The sequence below is a fragment of the Pundamilia nyererei genome, unplaced genomic scaffold, assembly GCF_000239375.1.
Source record: "Pundamilia nyererei isolate P.nyererei 1_Seehausen unplaced genomic scaffold, PunNye1.0 scaffold00012, whole genome shotgun sequence".
Taxonomy (NCBI): domain Eukaryota; kingdom Metazoa; phylum Chordata; class Actinopteri; order Cichliformes; family Cichlidae; genus Pundamilia; species Pundamilia nyererei.
Window position 1 is genome coordinate 1,502,923 of NW_005187413.1, and position 22,867 is coordinate 1,525,789.

Sequence of the window (22,867 nt, forward strand, 5' to 3'; positions counted from 1 at the left end):
TTGAGGTGGGTGAGTTTACTCAGCGGAGCTCCCAGTCAATCTGATCAAACTATTTCTGAATCAAAAGCCTAGTTCTCAGTGACATTTATGGAATTTTACATGACTAGTGCAAAGCTTTTGTTTGGTAATTTCTAGTAAGTTCATCTGGTTGAACTAGATGAAGTCCAGACTGACTATGACTTGCCTCTTCAAAGCATTTCAGACATTTTGCCTCCGAGTCTTAAAACACTCAATCTTTAGAACTGAAAATCTGGTAGTGACTGGAATTGTTTGTTCCAAACATGATTAGCTACCCCCAGGTTATTTCAAAGTTGTTTGATAAATGGGAACTGAATGTGTCTGCCATGTTTTGCACGAATCCTCATTGTACACAATTGAGAATCACAATAATGCAACACAAATCTACAAAAATACTGAACTTTAAATTTTTTTCTTTAAACAAATCTTTGTGGCTTAGCAATTTGCTCATCCAATAATGAACTAAACTCTTAAGTATGACTTTGCTGGTACATTTTTATCATTTTTTTTTTTTTTTTTACTGAATGGAACACAAACGTAATACATTAAAGAAAGAACAGAATATCAACCAAGAGTCAAAACACACACAATACTGATTACATGTGTTCAAGTTTTTGTTATTATGGAAAATTTTAGGACAAAATAAGGAACTGAAAACGTGAATATAATTAGCATTTCACATGATAGATTTTTCTTATTCTTTATTACAAATTGTGTCATCTGTAGCTAAATTATGTTTGGGAAATTACTAGCATTTAAGCTCCACAGCTTAAAAGGCATTACATTTTGGAATAAGTATAGTATATCAGATACATTTTGGTCCAGTTGTCACATACTGATGCATAATAGGGATCCCACTGAATTACTTAACGAGTATGTTGCGGGTATAACATTTTTCAGCAGAAAAATGCAGCAGAAACCCCTCTACATCCTAAATCAACACAGTGAGACCTTGGACACATTTCTTCCACTCATGATGCCACTGTTCTAGCACTTTTAAAGTAAAAAAAACAAAACTATGTAGTAGAAGTCTGTTGCATGTGAAAAACGTTTGCCTTCTGACACAGTAAAAGTTCAGAAAGGGTATATTTTAACTCAAAGAATGACCTTTTCCTAAGCCTTTCTCAGTTTTTGTACCTTAACATAACTACAAGAGTAGACTACGAAAAGTAAAATCAAAACAAAACTAGATAATTAAAAACAAAGTTTTAGACACAAGGATGCCTTCTGGGTTTGGATTTTATACCACAAAGTCCACTGAGTTCCTCGTTTGGACTTTTGTTCATTTTTATACTACTTCTTTTGACAAGATTTTACTATGCATAATGAGAAATTACACTAACGTGTCCTTAACAAGCAGCATAAGCGATGTGTATGGGCTGAGAGAGTATTGGATTGCAGCTTGCTCTGTCAGCTGCCTGTTACATATAGTAGCTTGCAAAAGTATTCGGCCCCCTTGAACTTTCCCACATTTTGTCACATTACAGCCACAAACATGAATCAATTTTATTGGAATTCCACGTGAAAGACCAATACAAAGTGGTGTACACGTGAGAAGTGGAACGTAAATCATACATGATTCCAAACATTTCTTACAAATAAATAACTGCAAAGTTGGGTGTGCGTAATTATTCAGCCCCCTTTGATCTGAGTGCAGTCAGTTGCCTATAGGCATTCCCTGATGAGTGCTAATGACTAAATAGAGTGCACCTGTGTGTAATCTAATGTCAGTACAAATACAGCAGCTCTGTGACGGCCTCAGAGGTTGTCTAAGAGAATATTGGGAGCAACAACACCATGAAGTCCCAGACAGGTCAGGGATAAAGTTATTGAGAAATTTAAAGGCGGCTTAGGCTACAAAAAGATTTCCCAAACCTTGAACATCCCACAGAGCACTGTTCAAGCAATCATTCAGAAATGGAAGGAGTATGGCACAACCGTAAACCTACCAAGACAAGGCCGTCCACCTAAACTCACAGGCCAAACAAGGAGAGTGCTGATCAGAAATGCAGCCAAGAGGCCCATGGTGACTGTGGACGAGCTGCAGAGATCTACAGCTCAGATTGGGGAATCTGTCCATAGGACAACTATTAGTCGTGCACTGCACAAAGTTGGCCTTTATGGAAGAGTGGCAAGAAGAAAGCCATTGTTAACAGAAAACCATAAGAAGTTTGCAGTTTGCCACAAGCCATGTGGGGGACACAGCAAACATGTGGAAGAAGGTGCTCTTGTCAGATGAGACCAGAGCACATAGGAGTTGAGACCAAAATGCAAAACGCTATGTGTGGTGGAAAACTAACACTGCACATCACTCTGAACACACCATCCCCACTGTCAAATATGGTGGTGGCAGCATCATGCTCTGGGGGTGCTTCTCTTCAGCAGGGACAGGTAAGCTGGTCGGAGTTGATGGGAAGATGGAAGGAGCCAAATACAGGGCAGTCTTGGAAGAAAACCTCTTGGAGTCTACAAAAGACTTGAGACTGGGGCGGAGGTTCACCTTCCAGCAGGACAACGACCCTAAACATAAAGCCAGGGCAACAATGGAATGGTTTAAAACAAAACATATCCATGTGTTAGAATGGCCCAGTCAAAGTCCAATCGAGAATCTGTAGCAAGATCTGAAAACTGCTGTTCACAAGCGCTGTCCATCTAATCTGACTGAGCTGGAGCTGTTTTGCAAAGAAGAATGGGCAAGGATTTCAGTCTCTAGATGTGCAAAGCTGGTAGAGACAGACCCTAAAAGACTGGCAGCTGTAATTGCAGCAAAAGGTGGTTCTACAAAGTATTGAATAATTACGCACACCCAACTTTGCAGTTATTTATTTGTAAAAAATGTTTGGAATCATGTATGATTTTCGTTCCTCTGTAATTTTGTTCTATTTATTATTTTTTTGTCATTCAGTTTAAACGTGTTTAAAATCCTGCAGTTCCAACAGAAGCTCTAAATGTATGTAGTATCAGTGTAAAATAATAAGATGCATGTAATGCAGGGAAAATGATAGAAGATACTCTGATGATTGCAGTTCTGTCTGTAATATTGTAGGATATTTACCTATATATAAGGCATCTTGTAATGACTGTTATTATAAACTGATACTGTTTAAATATAACTGAATTCTGTTGATGAAAATGAACTAATTAGGGCTCAAATGGTTGAATCCTGCACTAAAATCATCTTTGTGTGAATAAGAAGTCTCGACTTAGGTTACCCCAGATCACACTACTGTTTGTCACATTAACTCACCATATGGTTGTGGGTGTCATCCTGTGTGTGCTCTCCCTCCTCCTCTTCTTCATCTTCCTCCTCCTCTTCAGCTTCGCTGTTCTGTCTCTGCTCATCCTCATCTTCAAGCTCTGAACTTGATTCCTCCCCTCCCTGCCATGCCTCCTCACTCTTGCACTCCTCTGTATTGATCAAATCTGCATGAACGCGAACACACACAAGAAACCCAAACGTGAGATGGACATGTCGCAACTGCGAAAACTGTAGATCAGATTTTACAAATGCTGATGATCCATGTCTTTGAGGAAAGAAAACACGGCCGTCCTCACGGGGTAATCTGATTTGAAAATAGGCCTCATGGGATAATAAAGAAAGAATGGAAATTCAATCAAGAATGAAGGAGTAATTTTTGTTTGCTTTGCTTTTTTTGCAGGATAACAGTTCAATGGTCTTAGTCAGGCAAGTGCTATTGTTACTACCCCTCTTGCAGTAAAACTGTAAGAGAAACACAAACATTTAATTCTGTACTAAAAGCCTTGAACATCAGAACATATCTTTAAAGAGTTCTAATGGCTGAAGCCTCAGAAATCCCACATAAACTCAGGACTGTGGAATATGTCTATTGGCCTTTCCACAGAAAAGTGTTTCATAGTTAGGAAAAACAGAGAGAATAATGTCAGCATTAAAGTTCAAGTTCAAGTTCATTTGGGCACTTGACTAGTGTTGTTTCAGTGCTGTAGCAAGCCAAGATCTTATCTATGTGGTACTTAATCATACAAACTTTTTTTCCTGTGGTCCCTGTGTGCTTTCTTTATTTGTTCAGAAGGAACATTTCGTCTTACCAATAGATTTTATTTATAGTTTATTTTACACAACACCTACTCAAGTCAAAAACACTCTGGAAGAGGTAAGCATTATTGCCAAACTATCAAATCAAGAGACATCTTCATGTAAGTACAGAAAGTGAGTAAGCATCAGTAATCTTGTTAAAACAAATGGTTCCAGCCATCCTTAGCTACTTTCCTCTTGTGCATAGGCCGAATCTATGGATAAGAGCAAAAGCAGGCTTCAGCATTGTTTGGCAAAGTTTCAAAGGTGGGCTGCCATTCAGAAATCTGGAATCAGGCAACACAGACACTAACATTTTTGTGTTTCTAAAGCTGCATCCCAGACTCCTTGTACGGATACAAGTCAACTGTTTCTGATTTCTTCTCATCTTGGACTTGCTTGCTTGTGCCGTTGTATTTCTAACATTTTTTTTTATATTATTATTATTATTATTTTTATAGTCAGTATTGTAATCACATTTTGGTACAGTTTTTACTGCAGTGATTAGTCCTTTTGACCAATTCGGTCCTTTTAACGATTCTTTGTTCATGTTTTTTTCTCTCTAAATTTGTCCAATATAAAGGCCGATGGTTATTTTATCAACACTTACCATTACTTTGTTTAGTTGAGCGGTGAAGTAGAAAATCGTTTATAAGGCTTTGATTTATACTGAATGCATGGCCTAGTGAGGTTATTTGAAAATAACATATGATGTTGATTCAAAGCATTCAACTTGTGTTTGTTGGCTATCCACTGAAATTCTCAATATGAAGTCCAAGGAGAGGTTGATGCCAGGGAAGGAGCCAATTCTTAGGCTGAAAACACAGAATGGACTATCAGGAAGATAGCAAAAAACTTTACATTTGGCCAGATTAACAATGTGATACATTTTAAAGGAGAAAGAATTCACTGGCCAGCTCAGTGAGACCAGAAAGCCTGAAAGACCACAGAAGACAACTGAAGTGGATGATCAAAGAATTTCCTTTCCCTTTCCTCTTTCCTCGGTTAAGAAAAAAACCTTCCCAACACCTACTCAAGTCAAAAACAGTCTTGAGGGTGAAGGCATTGTTGTCTCCAATGAGAATTCAGCTTTAAATACAGAGGGCTTACAACAAGCTGCAAACTGCTGGTTATGCAGAAGAAAAAGCCTTCACACCCCAGAGACAAAACCAAACAAAAAAAACATGTTTGGACAGATGAAACCAAGAATCATGGGAAGAAAAAAGTATGGAGAAGGGAAAAAAACATCTCATGATCATAAGCATGGAGGATACAGTTTTCTGGAAGTGAATCACTAGATTTTATGATTGGAGTAACAGGATGAATTCTGAAGTGTACAAGGCTATACGCTCAACTCAAATCCAGCCAAACGCTGGAAAACTGAAATGGACAGCACTTCACAATACAAACGAAAAATGACCAAACGCAGAAAAACGAGAAGGTGGAAAGAGGTGAGTGAGGAAAACAAACACAAACAAACTGGGGCCATGCATTGTGTGGAGCTCCCTGTAATCTAGGCCTATTTAAGCTTAACTAAGCGAGGGTTAGTTAGAGGGATCCAGTCCTAACCATAAGCTTTATGCAAAAGAGGAACGAATCAAATGCTGTGATTACTCTGGAAGTAGAAAAAGTCCCATTACATCTGACTTCCACCATTGCTCCCTTCACAAACTGTGGCTGCCAGGAAAATATTTTTATTTGTTTTACTAATTCTGATTCCTGAAGAGGACAGACTCCAAGGTTGGTTGGAAACACCAAAAAGCAAACAAACAAACAAACTGTGCTCTAACCTTGATACTGGTGATCTTGAGCAGCTTTCTCAGTAAGCACACAAATATTACTAAATTTAATGGCCCCTCATATAATATGTGTATGGAAATGTTCTTATGATGTGAAAAAAAAAAAAGAGTCTGCATGCAAAATTGCTCAGTTTTATGACACGTGCACACCGGCCAATTTTTGTCTTACCGCCATGTGTATGTTAGTAAATAAGACTCATTTTAAATCAGAAGGCTCATGCTCGCTGTCTCCAGTCTGCATACTATTTGTTTACCAGCTAGACCCCCTTTGCTCTATACAAGAAACAAGTTTGCTTGGAGGTGAAGTGCAAACAATGTTGATAAAAGAGAAAAGGCTGCACTAAGACACAAAAGAAAGAAGAAAAATAACAGATACTAGAAACAAATAATGGTTTCCAAGGTTCAAGGAAGACCTATACAGTTCAATGACTGATTTTACTCAGCTAGTGCAAAATCGCAGGGACAAAGTCAAGGCCCCTTGAAAATGAGGTAATTGTTTGCATTTGTTTAGTTGACCATTACTATTTTACTACTGTTTAACTCTGATTAGCATAATCAGAGTGTGGACTGGTTTTGTAGAGTTCCAATTCCTTGAATTCATTTATAATGTAAGGTATGTATGTGTGTGGGGTGGGGGTGTCACCTGTGGCAGCTATGTGTGGGTCTTCTGTGATCTGCTCCAGTCTGCCCAGCAAAGCCTCGATGTTGGCTTTAATCTGAGTCAACTCTGACTTTATCGCCTGAAGCTCTGTGCCTTTCACTGCTGATAGAGAGACACAGACAAACATAGACAGAGGGGAGGGAGGTGAGAGGGGATGTAAGTGTCCATGTCCTGATTGATAAGCCTGCAAAGAAAGCAGTGGATCCACACACTTTTAAACATTCTCTAATGTTTAAATTATCTTTTTTCCTTTTATGACAGTAACATCTCTTTCATTTTTGATCCTATTTTGAAGCTTCATTTGCGCCTTTTTTCCTTTAAAAAAGTGCCCCCCCCCCCTAAACATTTAGATTCTCTTTGATTTGATCTCATATCTCATATTTCTAAGCAGGCATTACAAAACTTTTGCTAAGCTCCTTTAATGAAAGCTGGACGTCTGCACTTTAATCACATCCTGATCGTTTGATTTAAAATCCATGGCGGTGATGTACAACGACAAAACTGTACAAGAAATGTGTCACTGTCTCCAAAGTTATGGCCCTGGCTACATCAGGTCCCTCTTCTGATCGCTTTGATGGAAATCCGTAAATATATTTTGATCTGCATCATGTGCTAGTCAAAAACTTGATGTGTTAGCAGCACCGGAGATAAAGTCAGGGGATCACCAAGAACATCTGGAGTCGTGTGTTGGGATTCATGAGCATCTGTGCCAGATTTTATGACATTACAGACAAATATCCTGCTGTGGATCAAAGTGATGAATTACAGTCTTATTCAGTAAATGTTAAACTTTTTCATCTTTTTCTTTAATCAAAGTACTCTGATGTATTTCTCTGAAACTTAATAGATTTTTCTGATCAAATGGATGAAAGCTTGTCTGTGTTTTGAAGATAGAAATGTGAGGAAATCTACTCAAGTTTTATACTATTTCTATTTAGCCTTCCATTTTCCCCCTTTAACTCTACCAGCGTACCTCTTGTGTCCTCACTTCTGCCCCCGTCCTTCTTTTCTGGTCTTTTACTCCGTTGTCCTGTCCTTTTCTTTTAGTTTTACATTGTATTTGTATTTGTATTACATTGTATTAAAATTCTAGTTTTGTGTGCCTCTTTTTTAAAGCACTTTGTGACTCTTGTTTGTGAAAAATACTGTATAAATAGATCATTTTTTCTTTCCTTGCTTGCATTACCTTGCTGAGCCATGCCTCCCTGAATAAGGTTAAATGCAGACAATTTGGTTCTCTCAGCCAAAGTTTATTGTTATTGTAATGTAGTAGTGACAACCTCACCCTCTTTGTTTAATCCTATTAAACCTATAGGGCAATTAAATTTTTGTTTTCAACTTTGAATTTCGACAGACTCTTTGTCAGGAAAAATGCTCCCTTTATTATTCCTACAATAAAGATATCAAAGGCAATGGAACAGATCCAAAAATCCAAAAGATGCATCTCTGTTTGACATAAAAATAAGACAGCTGAACCCTTTGATGACCTTTCAGTGATCTTACACACACACAGCCTCACACACAAAGACAAACCTTGAGATAAGAGGTCTGCCAGAAGCTAGTAATAAATCGACACATCGCTGCAGTGACTTGGCATTAGTTTCTCTTTACCACTTATCACGACCTCTAGGGAAGATCTGTTTTTTACAGCATACAGAATCACCAAGATAAAAGTTTTCAGATCTAATGGGTGTTTTGCCTTTGATGGCTGTTAAGATTGTAAAGATTTCACCAGAAGCAACTGGACGCAAGCTGCACTCAAGCTGTGCATGTTGCTGTAAGGACTGGGGAAAAAGACAGTTTTTCTTTTAAGTAGACAAGATGGCTTGTCGTGCAGAAATCGATGATTGGATTAATGAAATTAAATTGTTACCAGGACTTCATGTCTTCACTCTTTCCACCCTTCTCCCTCGCACACAAACCCAAGAATCCCCCCCGCCTTTTACGGCTTGTCTGTTCATTACAAGTTATACATGCAGGCACAACCCGAAGCCTTATCACACAGGCTCTTTTAGAAGGTTGCTCTGACTCTAGACCCCAGGCGATAAAAGACCTGGCAGTCTTCCGTTGCCTGCTTGTGCTGCCATGGCTTTTTGCCTTATTCCATCTCTGGTATTAGACACTGGTGTCTGACACTTTTATTTTGGTCTTACATTTATTCTACTGAAGACTTTATGAACAATCACTAAAACTCTGACTTTTTCTCTCTGACTAACTTATGTATATATTTTTGATCTTTAAGCTCGAATAAGCACAAGCTCAATTCAATACAAAGAATCGACCCGAGCAACGCAGTTTCTGCTACATTATTGCTGCCCTATCTGGAGAATTGTTATTTTGTTGTCCAGCACATGAGATTCCTTTCACACTTAAAGAGTCTAATTTTGATTAATGAATTTATTAGAGTTATTTGACTTCAAACAAAAGGGACCCAGAATCTGCCTTTAATATCTCCCAGCCCACACACTGTGACGTCAGCTCAAGCCAACATTCAGCTAATCCGCATTGTTCAACCCACGCCTGGCGCCTGCTGAATTCTGGAGAGTGTCACCTCTTTGGACAGCTGTGTGAGAAGAACCAGAACCAAAAAAAACAACTCTGGATCCAATTCATGACTGTACCACGAAGGTAATGATATACCATTCCTTTCTATGACAAAGACCCGCTGAAAGTTGAATTTGATTTAATTAGTTTCCTGTAGCATTTTGCTCATATAAACCCGCTAACCCTTAAGGCTGCAAGAGAATTGGGTATTCTAACATGGTACTGTAACATGGCGGAACTGAAAATAAAACATTATGTGTTATTATCCTCACAAAACATTAAGTTAATAAAAGAAGAACTGTTTTTTTATAGTTACAGTGATAACTTAATAATATGAGTGTATTATTATTTATTTAAGTATTCTCTTAAAGCCGCAGGAAACAGAAATAAACTGAATACTATAAAAGAAAAAAGAAAAAGGCCACATGTAGCTGTATGTAACAGCATTTTTTAATTTATTTCATAGAACAAAATAATTTTTGTATGAAGCTACATGACTATATATATTTTAAATGTGATACTGGCATCTATTGTATTTGATGCAATAAACTAATTTTGACTATGCTTTTGAATTTAAATGCACAGACAATATTCTTGAAGGGGGTCAACAGCGAGCAGGAAAACAAAAGATACTACCATTTAAAACCGATGAGAACTTCTTTATTTTTAAAAATGGGGGGAGGGGGGGGGAGGGTTTAGTAAAGTTCTTTGGACACAGAAGTCGCTGAAGTTCATATCACTTCTATCTACAACTAAGACCTCTGAATTCCTAACTTAATCCAAGGTTTGTTAAAATGTCATCTGTTTCCCATTTCCATGCTGGAGGGAAGTATCTTCAAGGCAGCGCTGTGATGGATGTGACCATGCTTATGCTTTGTCTATGATAGTTTTAATATTTAAAAAAAACAAAAAAACCTTTTCCATGTATTAGTTTTTGGAAATGATTGATAGAGCTTAAATTATTATTTTGGTCTTATTCGGCGTATACATAGATGCCTCTTCACAAAAGCTTATCGCAGCTTGGAAGGTAAAATCTTCAATTCTTCAAAAAAATCTTTAAAGATTACATGAAATGTGCTAAATTGTTATGGAAGTGAGTAATAATGGTTAAAGTATTCACTAAAACAACTAAAACTCATCTTTTTGGAGTTTGATTAACATTAACTGGTTTACTGCTCTGGTATCTTTTTTGTCGTGAAGCACTTCATGATCTCTGTCTTGAAAACTGCTATATAAATAAAAATTTACTTACTTAATGCTTAGAATGCAAAACAGGATACACAAATCTAAAGTAAAAAAGCAAGAAAACCAAGATTTATTGTTTTAAAGAAAAGAATACACATCATGTAAATACAAATCTAAAAGCTGGGCCGTTACTAGATAATTATTTAATTATCCTTTATTAACAATTTTAAAAAACAAATATTCAAAAGTAAAAAAAAGTTTTAAAAAATGTTTTATTAAGGCAATTTTATTTATATAGTGTATTTCATTACACTCAATATGCTTATGTCCTCATGTGGGTTGTGTTAAAGCTGAGGTCCCTTGACAGTGAAGCAGGATCATCTTTAGATTTAAGTCTTGATTTGGAACAGACAGAAGAGCCCCCAGCTCAAGCTCTAAGGCTGCAAACATTTCTCCTATGTAGCTCGGGGCCAGACCCAGATAAGTTACGAAAGTCATCAGCAAAGTAAAACAAAAATAAATCCCAAAATATACAGGACATAGGAACACTGTAGAGAAGCCAGGACTGGTTATTCTACTCATTCTAACTTCATTCTGAATTGGAGGCAAGAAAGATAATTTTTTCATATTTAGCCCAGAAAAGAGGTAGCAGATGTAGTCTCCAAAGCAAATAAAAGCATGAATGGCTTTTTCTATATGGGAGTATGAAAACGAGCGGTAATAGCGGTAGTAAATATTAATAGTCAAATTAAAATCATGTGAAATATAAAAATGTCATGCCGTTGACCATAGGTCCAGTTGTTTAAGGATGTCCTGTGTAACTGCAAGCAAAACTTAGTTCATATCAGCGAGCATTAGGCCAAAAAAACCTGTTCTGATATCCCCAAAAAATCTGCAGTTAAAAAAGGCTTTTGTTTATTCTCTTTAAAACAATTTGCAATGTAAGTTTAATGAATACACAGAAAGACACTTAAATCTGTGACATGTAAATTGCTTTGTGAGCTCTACGTAGACTGAAAAATTCAGGGAGCTGACAGGGCCTTTGCATAATTTAGAATCTGAATATGCTTTCAATTCATGTGATGGGCAACTGGTAAAAAAAGGAAAGAAAAAAAACAAGAGAAAAAACAAGAGAGAGACAAGGATTAACCTGATGTTTTGGCCTTCCAATGTCATGTAAAAGCAGGGCTTGAAAGATAGATGAAGAGGAGGTTTGAGACAGGGTGGAGCTGGTTAGAAATTAAACCAGAAGAGATAATGAATAAGAGAAAAGCAAGAAATATATGTAGTCAGAAGGAAAATGTTTGGTGACAGAGCTGTGTGTTTTTCCTAAAATCAATATCACTGACAATTTGAGAATTTAACAAGTTATATGTACAGAATTGTATATCAATATATGTACGTGCATATTTACTTTCTTAAAATGTTGATATTTATTTTTACTTCTACTTGGAAAAGTAAACAGTGACAAACTAAAGTCAACACATCAGACTTTAATGGTGGATTAATGTGGTGTAGGTACTGCAATGCTTTACAACAGCTTCTTGTAAAGCAAAACTGGCTGATGGTTCATTTGTACACGTTGAAACTCACATCTTTGTTTGTTGCCATTGCTGGTTGGGAGGATGGAGGCGTTACACGCCAGCAGTTTGACAGGCAGAGACTTGACCCGTCGTACGAGGGGTACAGCCACTCTCGGGCGTTTGACTGGCACCACACGTGGAACAGGAGACACTCTACCATGGTACTCAAACAACCTGCGAAGAGGAAGGTGAGGGGAGACAGAAAGAATGAGAAGGAAGCAGGGGCATCAAAGTAAAGAAAGATAGAAAGGAGGGTTGAAAAGGAGGGAAACAAGAGGAAATGTTGAGATAGGAGAATAGAGGTCAAATAAGGAGGCAATGTTTTGAAAATGACGTTGTGCTAAAAAAAACTACATTTATCTTTAGCTGAATCTATGAAAAATGCCAAAGATGAAACAGTTTGACAGCATAAAATAGTATTTTGCATAAAACCTGGGATACCTCGCTACTGTGTGTTGAGTGTCACGGAAACATTTGAGAAAACTGGACGTGGAAGATAAAAAAAGAAGATGGAAGCTTTAGATGTTGTATTATCGCTTATATTCTTTTGATTTTTTTTTTTAGAGATATATAGGGGTATATGTGTGTGTGTTGTATCTTGTATCCTTTATTTCATGTGCTGAACTTTGGTCAAATTTACTGTTTTAAATGTGCTTTATGAATAAAAATTTGCCTTAGAATGTACTGGGAGCCTAAAATAAACTATCTGACAGATAGCTATCTGTACAATGCAGTGGAGGCTCTATCATGGTTTATGGCTTCATTTCACCTAGTGGTATGGGGAAGCTTGTCAAAATTGATGGAATTACAAATTCAGAAAAGTATGATCATATTTGTATCCACCATCTGGGAAGCATTAGATTGACAACAGCTTCAATTTTTAATATGACAATGATCCCAAATACGCTGCAGTACAGTACAAGTATACCTGGATAGAAAAATACACAACATCTGTCATGGACTGGCCTCCCCAGAGCCTTGACCTCGACAGCCTTACTGAAGCAGTGTGAGATTGGATATATGGATGTGTCTGGAAACTTGCTTAAAAAAAAGTGGAAAAAAAAAAGTACATTCAAGTAAATAATTTATGCAAAAAAAAAAAAAAACTGACAGTAAAGCTGAGAATGTCTGGCTTTGTGACTGTGCTGCTCACAGCTATACGTAAAAATCACCCAAACAATACCAAGATTTAATGGCCACATTTATTAGGTTCCTGGCTTTTTTAGTACTTCCATTGGCAACTGCTCAGCAAAGAATCAACAACAACTATTAAGGTATTCTATTAGCCTTGTAACTTCTCAGCAGAGCTTTTGGGAAAAACATCTGTTGCAAATGGTTTACTTGGATTTTATGAGGATAAACACTTTGAAAAAAGACTTTATTACTATTGTGGAAAAACAATATTTTTGATCTTTCTGTGTGGAACTTCTGGTAGTTTGTTACCCCTGTGGCTTTAACACAGTGATTCAGTAATGTTTTGAGCCTTTAGTAATTTCAAAGCTTGGCATTTGTGTTTTATTGAGCATGACATCTAAATAAAAGTGGTTTAGAGATTCCAAGGCAAAATAATTTACGCAGGCATCATTTTATCATTTTATGAAAGAGTCCACAGAAAGAGCCAGAGGAAAAATGTCTTTTTTGAAATCCAACATATGAGCCTCATTTTCTTGTGGTACACCCTGATGACAGTCTGCTGATGGCTTAAATAAATTTATGAACTTCATGTTTCACAAGTTTAAAAAATATATGCAAAGTTATGTTGCCAAAGTAATACAATTGGGTTACATTACAGTTCAGCCAAACATAAATCTGTAATAAATTAAACCTTTTGAAACATTTTCAATTTTAAATCTCAGTTGTGTTTGAACATGTTGCTGCAAATAAAAGAAATATGAGCTCATGCTGTGAAACTGCTGAGGCAATTCAATAAACATCAAATGTCTTTAAACAAATTGGAATAAGCAGAATAAGCTGAGGAGCAGAAATGAATTACGACGGCCCAAACAAGTTGATTCTTAATTATGAATTGTAAAATAGTTTTGAAATAACTTCATTTAGCAATATCTGCCACTGGTTATTTATTTGGCAAAGATTAGCAACAACCAGGCTAATGTAGGGACAGAATGTCAGTTAAATGGACGATCATGGCTCAAGAGTTGGGAGGTCGCCTTGTAATCGGAAGGTTGCCGGTTTGAGCCCCGGCTTGGACAGTCTCGGTCGTTGTGTCCTTGGGCAAGACACTTCACCCGTTGCCTACTGGTGGTGGTCAGAGGGCCCGGTGGCGCCAGTGTCAGGCAGCCTCGCCTCTGTCAGTGCGCCCCAGGGTGGCTGTGGCTACAATGTAGCTTGCCATCACCAGTGTGTGAATGTGTGTGTGAATGGGGGGATGACTGAATGTGTAAAGCGCTTTGGGGTCCTTAGGGACTAGTAAAGCGCTATACAAATACAGGCTATTTAAAGCCAGTGAGTCTTTTATCGCATAAAAAGGTAAACATTTACATATTTTCTATATCTGCTTGAGAGCCATCATCTCTTACTGAGGTTTTAAATGTTGTTGCACTAGCTAATGGCAAGAAACCCTGGCCATGTTGAACTCGTTTTGTGGGTTCAGGTGTAGTCCACAACCTTAAGCAGCTTTACAAATTATAATGAGGAAAAGGCCAGCCCTTATTAAGTGCATTGATTAGGAGAAACAGATAAATAATCTATTACATACATTTATTTTACTTGTTTTTAAATTTATATGTATATATTATACTCCCATCCCAAAGAACCCGAGATTAAAAGCAAAAGATGTGACTGCCAGCTCTAATGATCTCTGTAGCTGAATAAAAAGCAGGAACTCAACAGTTGCTTGTTTAATGTATTAAACGCTGAGAAGAATGAATAATTTAAAGAGTAATAAATTTATAAAACTATGCAGATTTCTATAATGCAATCTCAACAACATAATCCCATTCTGCGTAACACACTGATTTACTTTAAATGGTAAGAATGTGGCCATTTCTTCTGTTTGTGGGAGAGCAATGAACTACTACAATTTAACGTCCCAAGTCTGAAAAAGGGTTCCAGGAACCTCAGGTCAGAGTACATATTTGGGCACAGTTAAAAAGTTAACTGCTTAAATCAAAATCTTTATTTACACCGAGGAGAAAACATGTCATGTGTTGGTTATTCAATTCGGGTCATGAAAAATAATGACATTTTTTAGAAACCTTCTGGATTATGGTGATTTAATTCAACCACTCTGGGAACAATGACCTCCATTTGGTTTTACTACATTATGTGCTATCCTGCACAGGATGTCCTGCTAAGCCTGCAGTTTGAAACTTTTTGGACAAGCAACATCATTTTTTGGTCTGTTTTCAGTAATACGCCCAAACAAAGTCCATAACTTCTAGATTTACACACTCCTGGAAGTTGTTCAGATATTAGATAAACTGAGATTTTTGCAGATAGCAATAAAACTGTAAAGTCAAAGAGCTGATAGTCATCGCACATAATTTGTCCAGATGGCATGGCGATTTCCTCCACTAACTTAATAAAAACCATGAAATGGTAAATCATATTGTGTAATATGAAAACATGATACCACCATTAAAGCAAAGCTGGGCCACGCAAACCCCAGCAGAAAAAGTCCCTGATCCCCTGATTTACTGTAAAGATCATCCTTTAGGAGGTGGATAAACTTTGATCCCAGCTCAGGTGATGTAGGGTCATGAGTTTCAAAATAAATAAGATACAGTAAAAAGAATGGGGGAAAAAGACAACAGCAGAAGCATTCTCTCTCATAGAGTCCATTTTTGATATAGAAGTAGATCCACTTAACTCAGATTTTTCAATTTTAGGGTCATCGTATTTTATTTCACATGTGCACAGCCTCAGCCTGAACACTCTTAAGCTATAAAAATACTTATAGCCTGGGCTGTTTGTAATATTTTTACATTTAAAAATGTGAGTGAAAAAGTGAGATTGACACATGGGATGGGTGTAAATCAGTGCTGAGGTCTGTGGCCCAGCTGGTCAGCATGTTTCACCAACTGTTAACAAAATGTGTCTGCCCACTTGAGCTCAGAAAAAAATCTACAACTATGGTTTCGAAGCTGGAGGGACTGAAATGGGTTTGAGAACCCAAATTGTGGACAAAAGGTGAGTGGGTGCAAACTATTGATTTGTTTTCTTCGCAGGGTGGTTGAACACTGGGAATACGACTGTAAACATCTGGAAGGAATTCTGCGTAGCAGTGCTGTTCTTTGGAAAGCTTTGGAAATAAGCCAGTTAAGGTGGCTGATTCAGATACCTGATTAAGAATGGGACACGGATGCCTCCGTGTGGAGGCGCATCTTACCCGCCCTTTCCCAAGTCTGCCAACACGACAATCCAGTCTGGAGCAAGTGTCACATAAAAGAAGCAATAGATGGAATATTGCACATTGCCAATATTAGACAAAAAAAAACTCACTGATGTAATGCTTTATTTGTAAATACACAATACAATCAAGTTGTTGTGTGTGCAATGATCCTAAACTTGTAACAGTAAACAAGGCCAGGTTCATGAAGCAATGTTTTTGCCAGTTTGGCCTGGAATAACTTGGCTCACATCAATCCCCATCAAACATTATTTGGGATAAGGCTGTGAGCCTGTTCCCAACTTTTGAAATGATCTTGTAGCTAAATGAAAGCACATTACTGCAGAAAGGTTTCAAAATCTTGTGCTAATCTTTTCCAGAGCAATGAATTATTATCACAGCATATGAATGTCCTATGAATGTAGCTTTAACATCTTCACCAGCCACACAAGGGTGTTCACAAACCTTTGGCCATAAATTCTCTGTTGTTCCTATGCTCTGATTTTTAGCAAAGAAAGCCACAATTAATTAGAGTGAGGCTGTCTTTTGTTTTGTTTTGTTTTTTTAAATTTCGTTTTTAATTTTAAAAGAGGATATCTGTTGACAGAAGATATCTACACTGCGTGAGGCTCACAGCTGGTGTGGCAGAGATGTACAGAGAAGTTTTTTTTCGTTTGTTTATTGTTAAGACCATGACTTGTGCATGCGTAGTAAGTGTGAGCATACACTTCACTGACTTTGCCGTGGGTGTAAATACACGAATCGGTTTCTTCCTGATTAGCTTTAAACATGTATAGGGTCTACAATTGGGAAGTCATTAAATATGTGTGTTCTTTAAATATTGTCCTAATAGTATATACAAGTATTAAATAAGTTGTAGGAAGCAACCACTTCGTTCTACAATTCTGATATACTTGTCTTTTAAATAAATTGGCAATGTGAGAGTCATGCTGTGGTAATCCTTGGATGAGGTGCTTATTTAATTTCAAACTGATGGTGCGTATAAATGATCTTTCAAGTCCAAACCACAGAAACTGGTTTACGCTGGGTTCACAGGATTGCATATGCTATCCACACAAATGCCATTAATCCTTTATGGCATGCTGAATGAAATAAATTTAGACACTTTTTCGCAAGTGACAGTATATTGGAACATGACAAGAAATAAATAATAACTATTATCTACCAAACTGGTTAGTGACAGTTCTAGGTTAGATGTATGTTCCAGTTTCTTTGTGAGCACATACAATATTTACCTCAGCTAGTCTTCCAACAGAAAGGGGGTTAGAGTCATAGTCTCCATGTCTGACCTAGTTTTCAGGCCACATGTTGTTTTTGTCTCTCTTTCTCCTGTTTTTCCTCTGTCTGCGTGGGTTGAGCTCACCTGGGCTCCCGCCCTTGGCCCACGCACCTGGTGTAATCAACCACTTGCCACGGATCTGTCTGATTGCATTCTTTGCCCAAGCCACTATTTAAGATGGTGGTTCAGTGGGCTTCTTTGCTGGATTGCTGAGTAACCTCAATTCCCTGGACCTGCTTCCTGACCTGTTTTCCCGGAAGTCTGGCAATGTGGTGTGGTGTGGAAACGCGACAACGGACAAAGGAGTGGAGAGCGAGAGCGTGGAGTGTGTTTTTTGGACCTGTTTCCCTTCCTTCCTTGGAAATCCTTTACCCTTCGCACTGAATATAGTTTCACCTGGTGATTGTGTAAATAAAATTGTGACTTTTCTTTCTAACCCCGCTGGTCTGCACCTCAGTTCATTCCGTCCTTGTGACATCAAATCAACCTACTAGAGCTTACAGTTTAGTCTTTCCTATATATAGGAATTTTATCTTTTCATAAAACATATTTACACTCCTAATAATTTGGTGAAAGAATAAGATGGTAGAAAGATGCTTATTTTCTCTGCTACCTCTTCTGAGTTAATTTTTATATACTTGTGATATTAAATGTTCTCCAAATATTGTTAGTTGCCCTGCAGGTTAGAACGCTCTCCTTGTAACTCTGTGATTTTGAGTGTGCATATGCCATAACCAGTGTTGGGTGTAACACATTACAAAGCAACATTACTTCAGTTATATTTACGTATACTGTAGCAAACAGTTGTGGTCAAAAGTCATATACTTACTGACATTTCAAACTTGTTCACCCAGTTCTTGTTTTCTAATGTCATTAAAGATGTCTGCTGTACAATCATACCACCCTGGACTAGAAACAAAATAACTTCAGAGGTGGCAAAAGTAGAGATACTTAAGTAAAAAAACATTTTTGAAAAAATTAAAAGCTGAAGTACTCAATCAACTTCTTAACTTAAAGTAATAAATAATAAAAAGTACAGACTCGGAAATGTACTCCAAGTATGAAAATAAAAAGGAGCATTTTAAAGGACAATTCTACCAGCTATTTTTGTCATGTGCTATATTAATTCAGTACACAATAATATAAAATGAATATGAAAGTTATTCCAATCTAAATTCTAATTTTCATGAATGCACTCAGTTTAAATCTGTTATGTAGGACACAGTGAAAAACAATTTAAAAATACCTTAATTTTCTGTTGCCTACATTATAGAGTTGATTTTGCCTCCACAGTTAAACAGGAAAAAGAGTACAGTCAGGAGTTAAAGTGGGATTCAGCAGGTAGGGGAACACAAAGATTGGTTGTAGTGGCGATAATTTCCATTGACAGTTCCAGTGTACAAGCTTTAATCAGCTGACTCGTGCTGCTTTGAGGTTTACCTTCTTTATAGTTTTACACAAATGAATTCAAACCCAAGGCTTCACAAGCTGTCTTAGCTGATTTCGATTCTCTAAACTGGAGATGGGGTGAAAGCAGTCAGCCTTTGAGGGGGTGGAAATTTGATATTACTTGACAAATTTGAAACTGTGTGGGTGATTATTAGAAGTGGAAATTGTATGGATAAAGGAATACATGCCAATATATAATGTAGCACCAATTCACAATAACAGCTGTGTTAAGGCATTTCAAATCACAATGTAAAGATCCCACAACGTTAGATGGAAACTATCTGAAAAGTCCTTATGAGCATGCACTTGGCAATACTGGCAAAGAAGATCTCCCTTCTCACAGAAAGTGACCTCCAACAGTCACAGACAGGGCCCTAACCCAGCCATCTGCTGTGACATGACATGCAGCCATAACATATAAATGTAATGCAAGTATATACAGGCAAGAGGGGAAGAAATGCTTAGTGCATCATGGATCAAGTCCACCAGGAGCCAAAGCCTATAGCAGCATAACTAAGGGATGGCTCAGGGCTAGCTGACCTAACCATAAGCTTTAATAAAAAAACAAAGTTTAACGCGGAAGGTGTCTGGTATCTGAACCCAAATTATGAACTGCTCCACAGGCTTTCAGGCTTGCCTTTTAAAGAAAGAAAATTATAATAGCTGTAGGCTATACTTTCCATTATGCTTCTAGCAGCTCCAAGAACCACAAGTAAGCATGTACTCTAAGAGCAAATTGCTCTATTGGGATAATCTGACACTAAACAGCAGTGGCGTGCGGTAACTTTTACAGAAAGGCAAACAGATCTTTTTCTGTCACCCAAATAGTGAAAGAAAGGATTTGCATGGGTTACAGGAAGCATCCCAAGGCAAGCATCCCACACTAGCCCACATTTTAGCCATGTGTTCAAACACCCCTGAGAGCAAAATTCTCAGTTCACTCTTTGTTTAGAGGTAAACTTTAGTGGAATTGTGATGTATAAGAGGATTAATAAACGCAACTGGTCTTCTTCTCTGGGAGACGGAGAAACCTCAATTACCCCCACTTCACTCCATTAGACTTTTGTATTTCAAACTGTTAGCATGACCATCTTGAAACACGAATGCTTGGTACCACAAGCTTCAAAAACCTCAACATATAATGACACCGAATAACCCCCTGTTGTTTTAGTGATTTTCTTTCCTCTGGGTAAATGCAAAGATTGGATACAGATACTATTTTAACATCTAGTGTCATCTGGATGCATTATCATAGATTCTTCTCACCAAGCAACTTCTGTTTTCTGTTCTGCTCACACATGCAGTTGTTGAAAGTTGAAAGAGGAAAAGCCTCCCTGCTTGCTGAGTTACTAAGATTAGTGAATATACTTAATATGGTCTGATCTCATATTGTCACAATTATATGTAAATACAGTGTCATTACACGCGAACGGCTGTAATTTTCGTGCCTTTTAATGCAGTTTTGTCATCACTCAGTAAAGTCTGGAAAAAATTATATGAACCCTTCAATTTAGTGATTCGTAGAACAGAACCTAGTTTAGCAGCCACCACTTTCAAAGGACTTTCAAAGGATTTTTCCTGATGCTGTTTTGCAGGACCTTGAAAAATGACAAGAAGGAATTTTAGACCATTTCCCTTCCAAAAAAGTATTTCAATTCATCACTATTTCTGGCATATCCTTTTAAAGCTTTCCTCTCTAGGACATATCTGGAGTCAGATCATCAACAGATCAATTTTTCTTCTTTTTTCCTGTGTGCTTTGTTTTTCTTTCTTTCTTTTTCTGTCTTGGTGCATCATGAAACTATCCCAAACGTCAGGTCACAAACAGCTTCACCATCACCACCTTCAGCCATTATATGACGTGGAAGCCTTGAGGTAGCAAATGAAGTACAACAGCTCCGATGAAGTTTCGTTAATGGTGTGCACTTCATTTTTTTATTTTTGTCTTGAAGTGTTGTGGAACCTTTAGTATTTGTAAAACTGATATATCTTTCACTCGTGGTATCCTTTATTTTAAAGCTTAAAAAACACAAAAACAAGAAAGAAGTTGGGGTTTTTTTGCAAATTGTAGAGGTTTCTGCTTTTTTATTTTTTTTATTTTAGCTGTTTCTCATGTCTTTTAGGATTATTTATTGTGCTTTTGATGTGAGTAGGAGAATAACAACAGTATTAAATTTCTTGCATGTCAAGAACAATTCTTCCTTTAATGTCCTTTGGAAATTGAGATTGGGGATGGTTCACACCAGATCAAATACAGCAGACACATCAAGGGCCATCTCTACAACCCACACTTTAAATTTTATTTCCTTAAATGGAATACCTGCCTCCAAATAACTTTTAAAGAAGTTGTTATCACTTACATTCACTTTTTTCCAGGGTGGACTGAAAGTGATTGCTCAGACTCTTCAATAAAATGAAAAAAGGTTCCAGTTTTTTTTTTTTGTGACTTATCTTGCCTATTCCAAATTTTATTTTTTCCCCCTAAAACTTTATTTATTCTTTTCAACAAGAAAAAAGCAGCAAAACCAAACAAAAAATTTTATTTTGAAGGCCTTAACACTAATGAATAAAATCATTTCAGACATACATGACTGGAACAACAATTAGCTTAGAGTCTGAGGAATTCCTGGTGTACAGATGAAGTTATTTTTCTTTTAACCACAACTGCAATGCCTTTGATGATGACTTTCACCAGGTCTTGTCAGAGCAGTAATAGTTACCACACTGTGACATGACTGCAGAGGTCAATTCAAATTGTCTAAATTCAACCAGATGTTTCTCTGATAAGACTTATTGAAAGAAAGGTACAAAAAAAAAGGAAAAAGAAAAAAATGCTCTTAAGGAGGAAAATATTGTGTTGAAAGATTCTGTCTGAAATCTTGTAGATCTTATCACTATGATGAAAGATACTGTTAGTCTTCCTGCTGTGTTAGCATTAAATCTGATCAACTGTCAAGTTTTGCTGTCATAAATATCAGCTCATAGAATCTTGCTGCTGTAAGGATTTGTGACAGCCTCCACAGTGGGCACCGTAATATAAATCAGTCTCTTCAAAAAAGCTGCAGTTCATCAGTAAGTATAAAAGTCCCCACTGTTCCCACTAAATCAGATCCGACCCAGCACATGAAACAGTGAGAAAAGACCTTGTTTAACCATTATCACAGCCTTTGGACTCTGTGATGTGAAGTAAGGCGTGCATTTTTGCATTTTCAGTAGTGGCTCGTCATTAGGAGATGTTCTGGTTCTTTTATATGAAATTCCAACATCAAGACTTTAGCTTTGACTTTTTATTTTAGGGACGAGGAGAACTCTCTGGGATGCAAAAACTGGTATGTAAGACAGATGATGAGCAAACGGTATGGTGAAAAAAGTCCTGAATTTTCGATGTGCTGGCACACAGGTCATTTCTGCTGAGTATTAGAACTCTGCTTTGACAGTCTCAGCCTGGAGGCCTCCAATAATAAAATCTGCTGAAAACATCTGGGTCAAAGCCAGAAACCGAACTATCATCATCAGAAAGATCCTCCACACGTAATTTGTGTTCATTTGAAACAGAAGTTGATGTTTGTCCAGAGTGAAATTGCAGACACGGAAGAGCAAGCGGTCATGAAGGGAATGATCTAAAAATAACAATAGCTAAAAATAGTTGAAAGTAGTGTATAACTGGAAAATCTTAATGGGAAAGCTGATTTAAATCAGTTACGTTAAAGTCAAAAACTTTAGATCACACCTTACGGTTCTTAAATTGTTAGGCTGACATATGTGAAATCAAATTTTTAGAAATAATTTATTGAAGCACAATTCTGCAGCAGTATATACGTATCAACAGTATTAACAGAAAAGATATATAAAATGTGCAAATATACAATCGCTGTTAAAAAGTAAATATGTAAATAATAGTGTTATGTATATACAATTTGGGTTAT

General features: G+C 37.3%; 1 protein-coding gene across 1 annotated transcript in view; it reads right to left on the reverse strand.

Moving 5' to 3' along the window:
• The window catches only part of raly (RALY heterogeneous nuclear ribonucleoprotein), a 50,900-nt gene that overhangs the window by 21,265 nt on the left and 6,768 nt on the right, over nt 1-22,867 (reverse strand). Inside the window, exons 4-6 of the mRNA XM_013908560.1 lie at nt 11,855-12,018; nt 6,515-6,634; nt 3,266-3,441 (exon numbers count right to left, since the gene is read on the reverse strand). Coding sequence (XP_013764014.1) covers nt 3,266-3,441; nt 6,515-6,634; nt 11,855-12,018 — 460 coding nt within the window. The remainder of the gene's footprint in view (nt 1-3,265; nt 3,442-6,514; nt 6,635-11,854; nt 12,019-22,867) is intronic.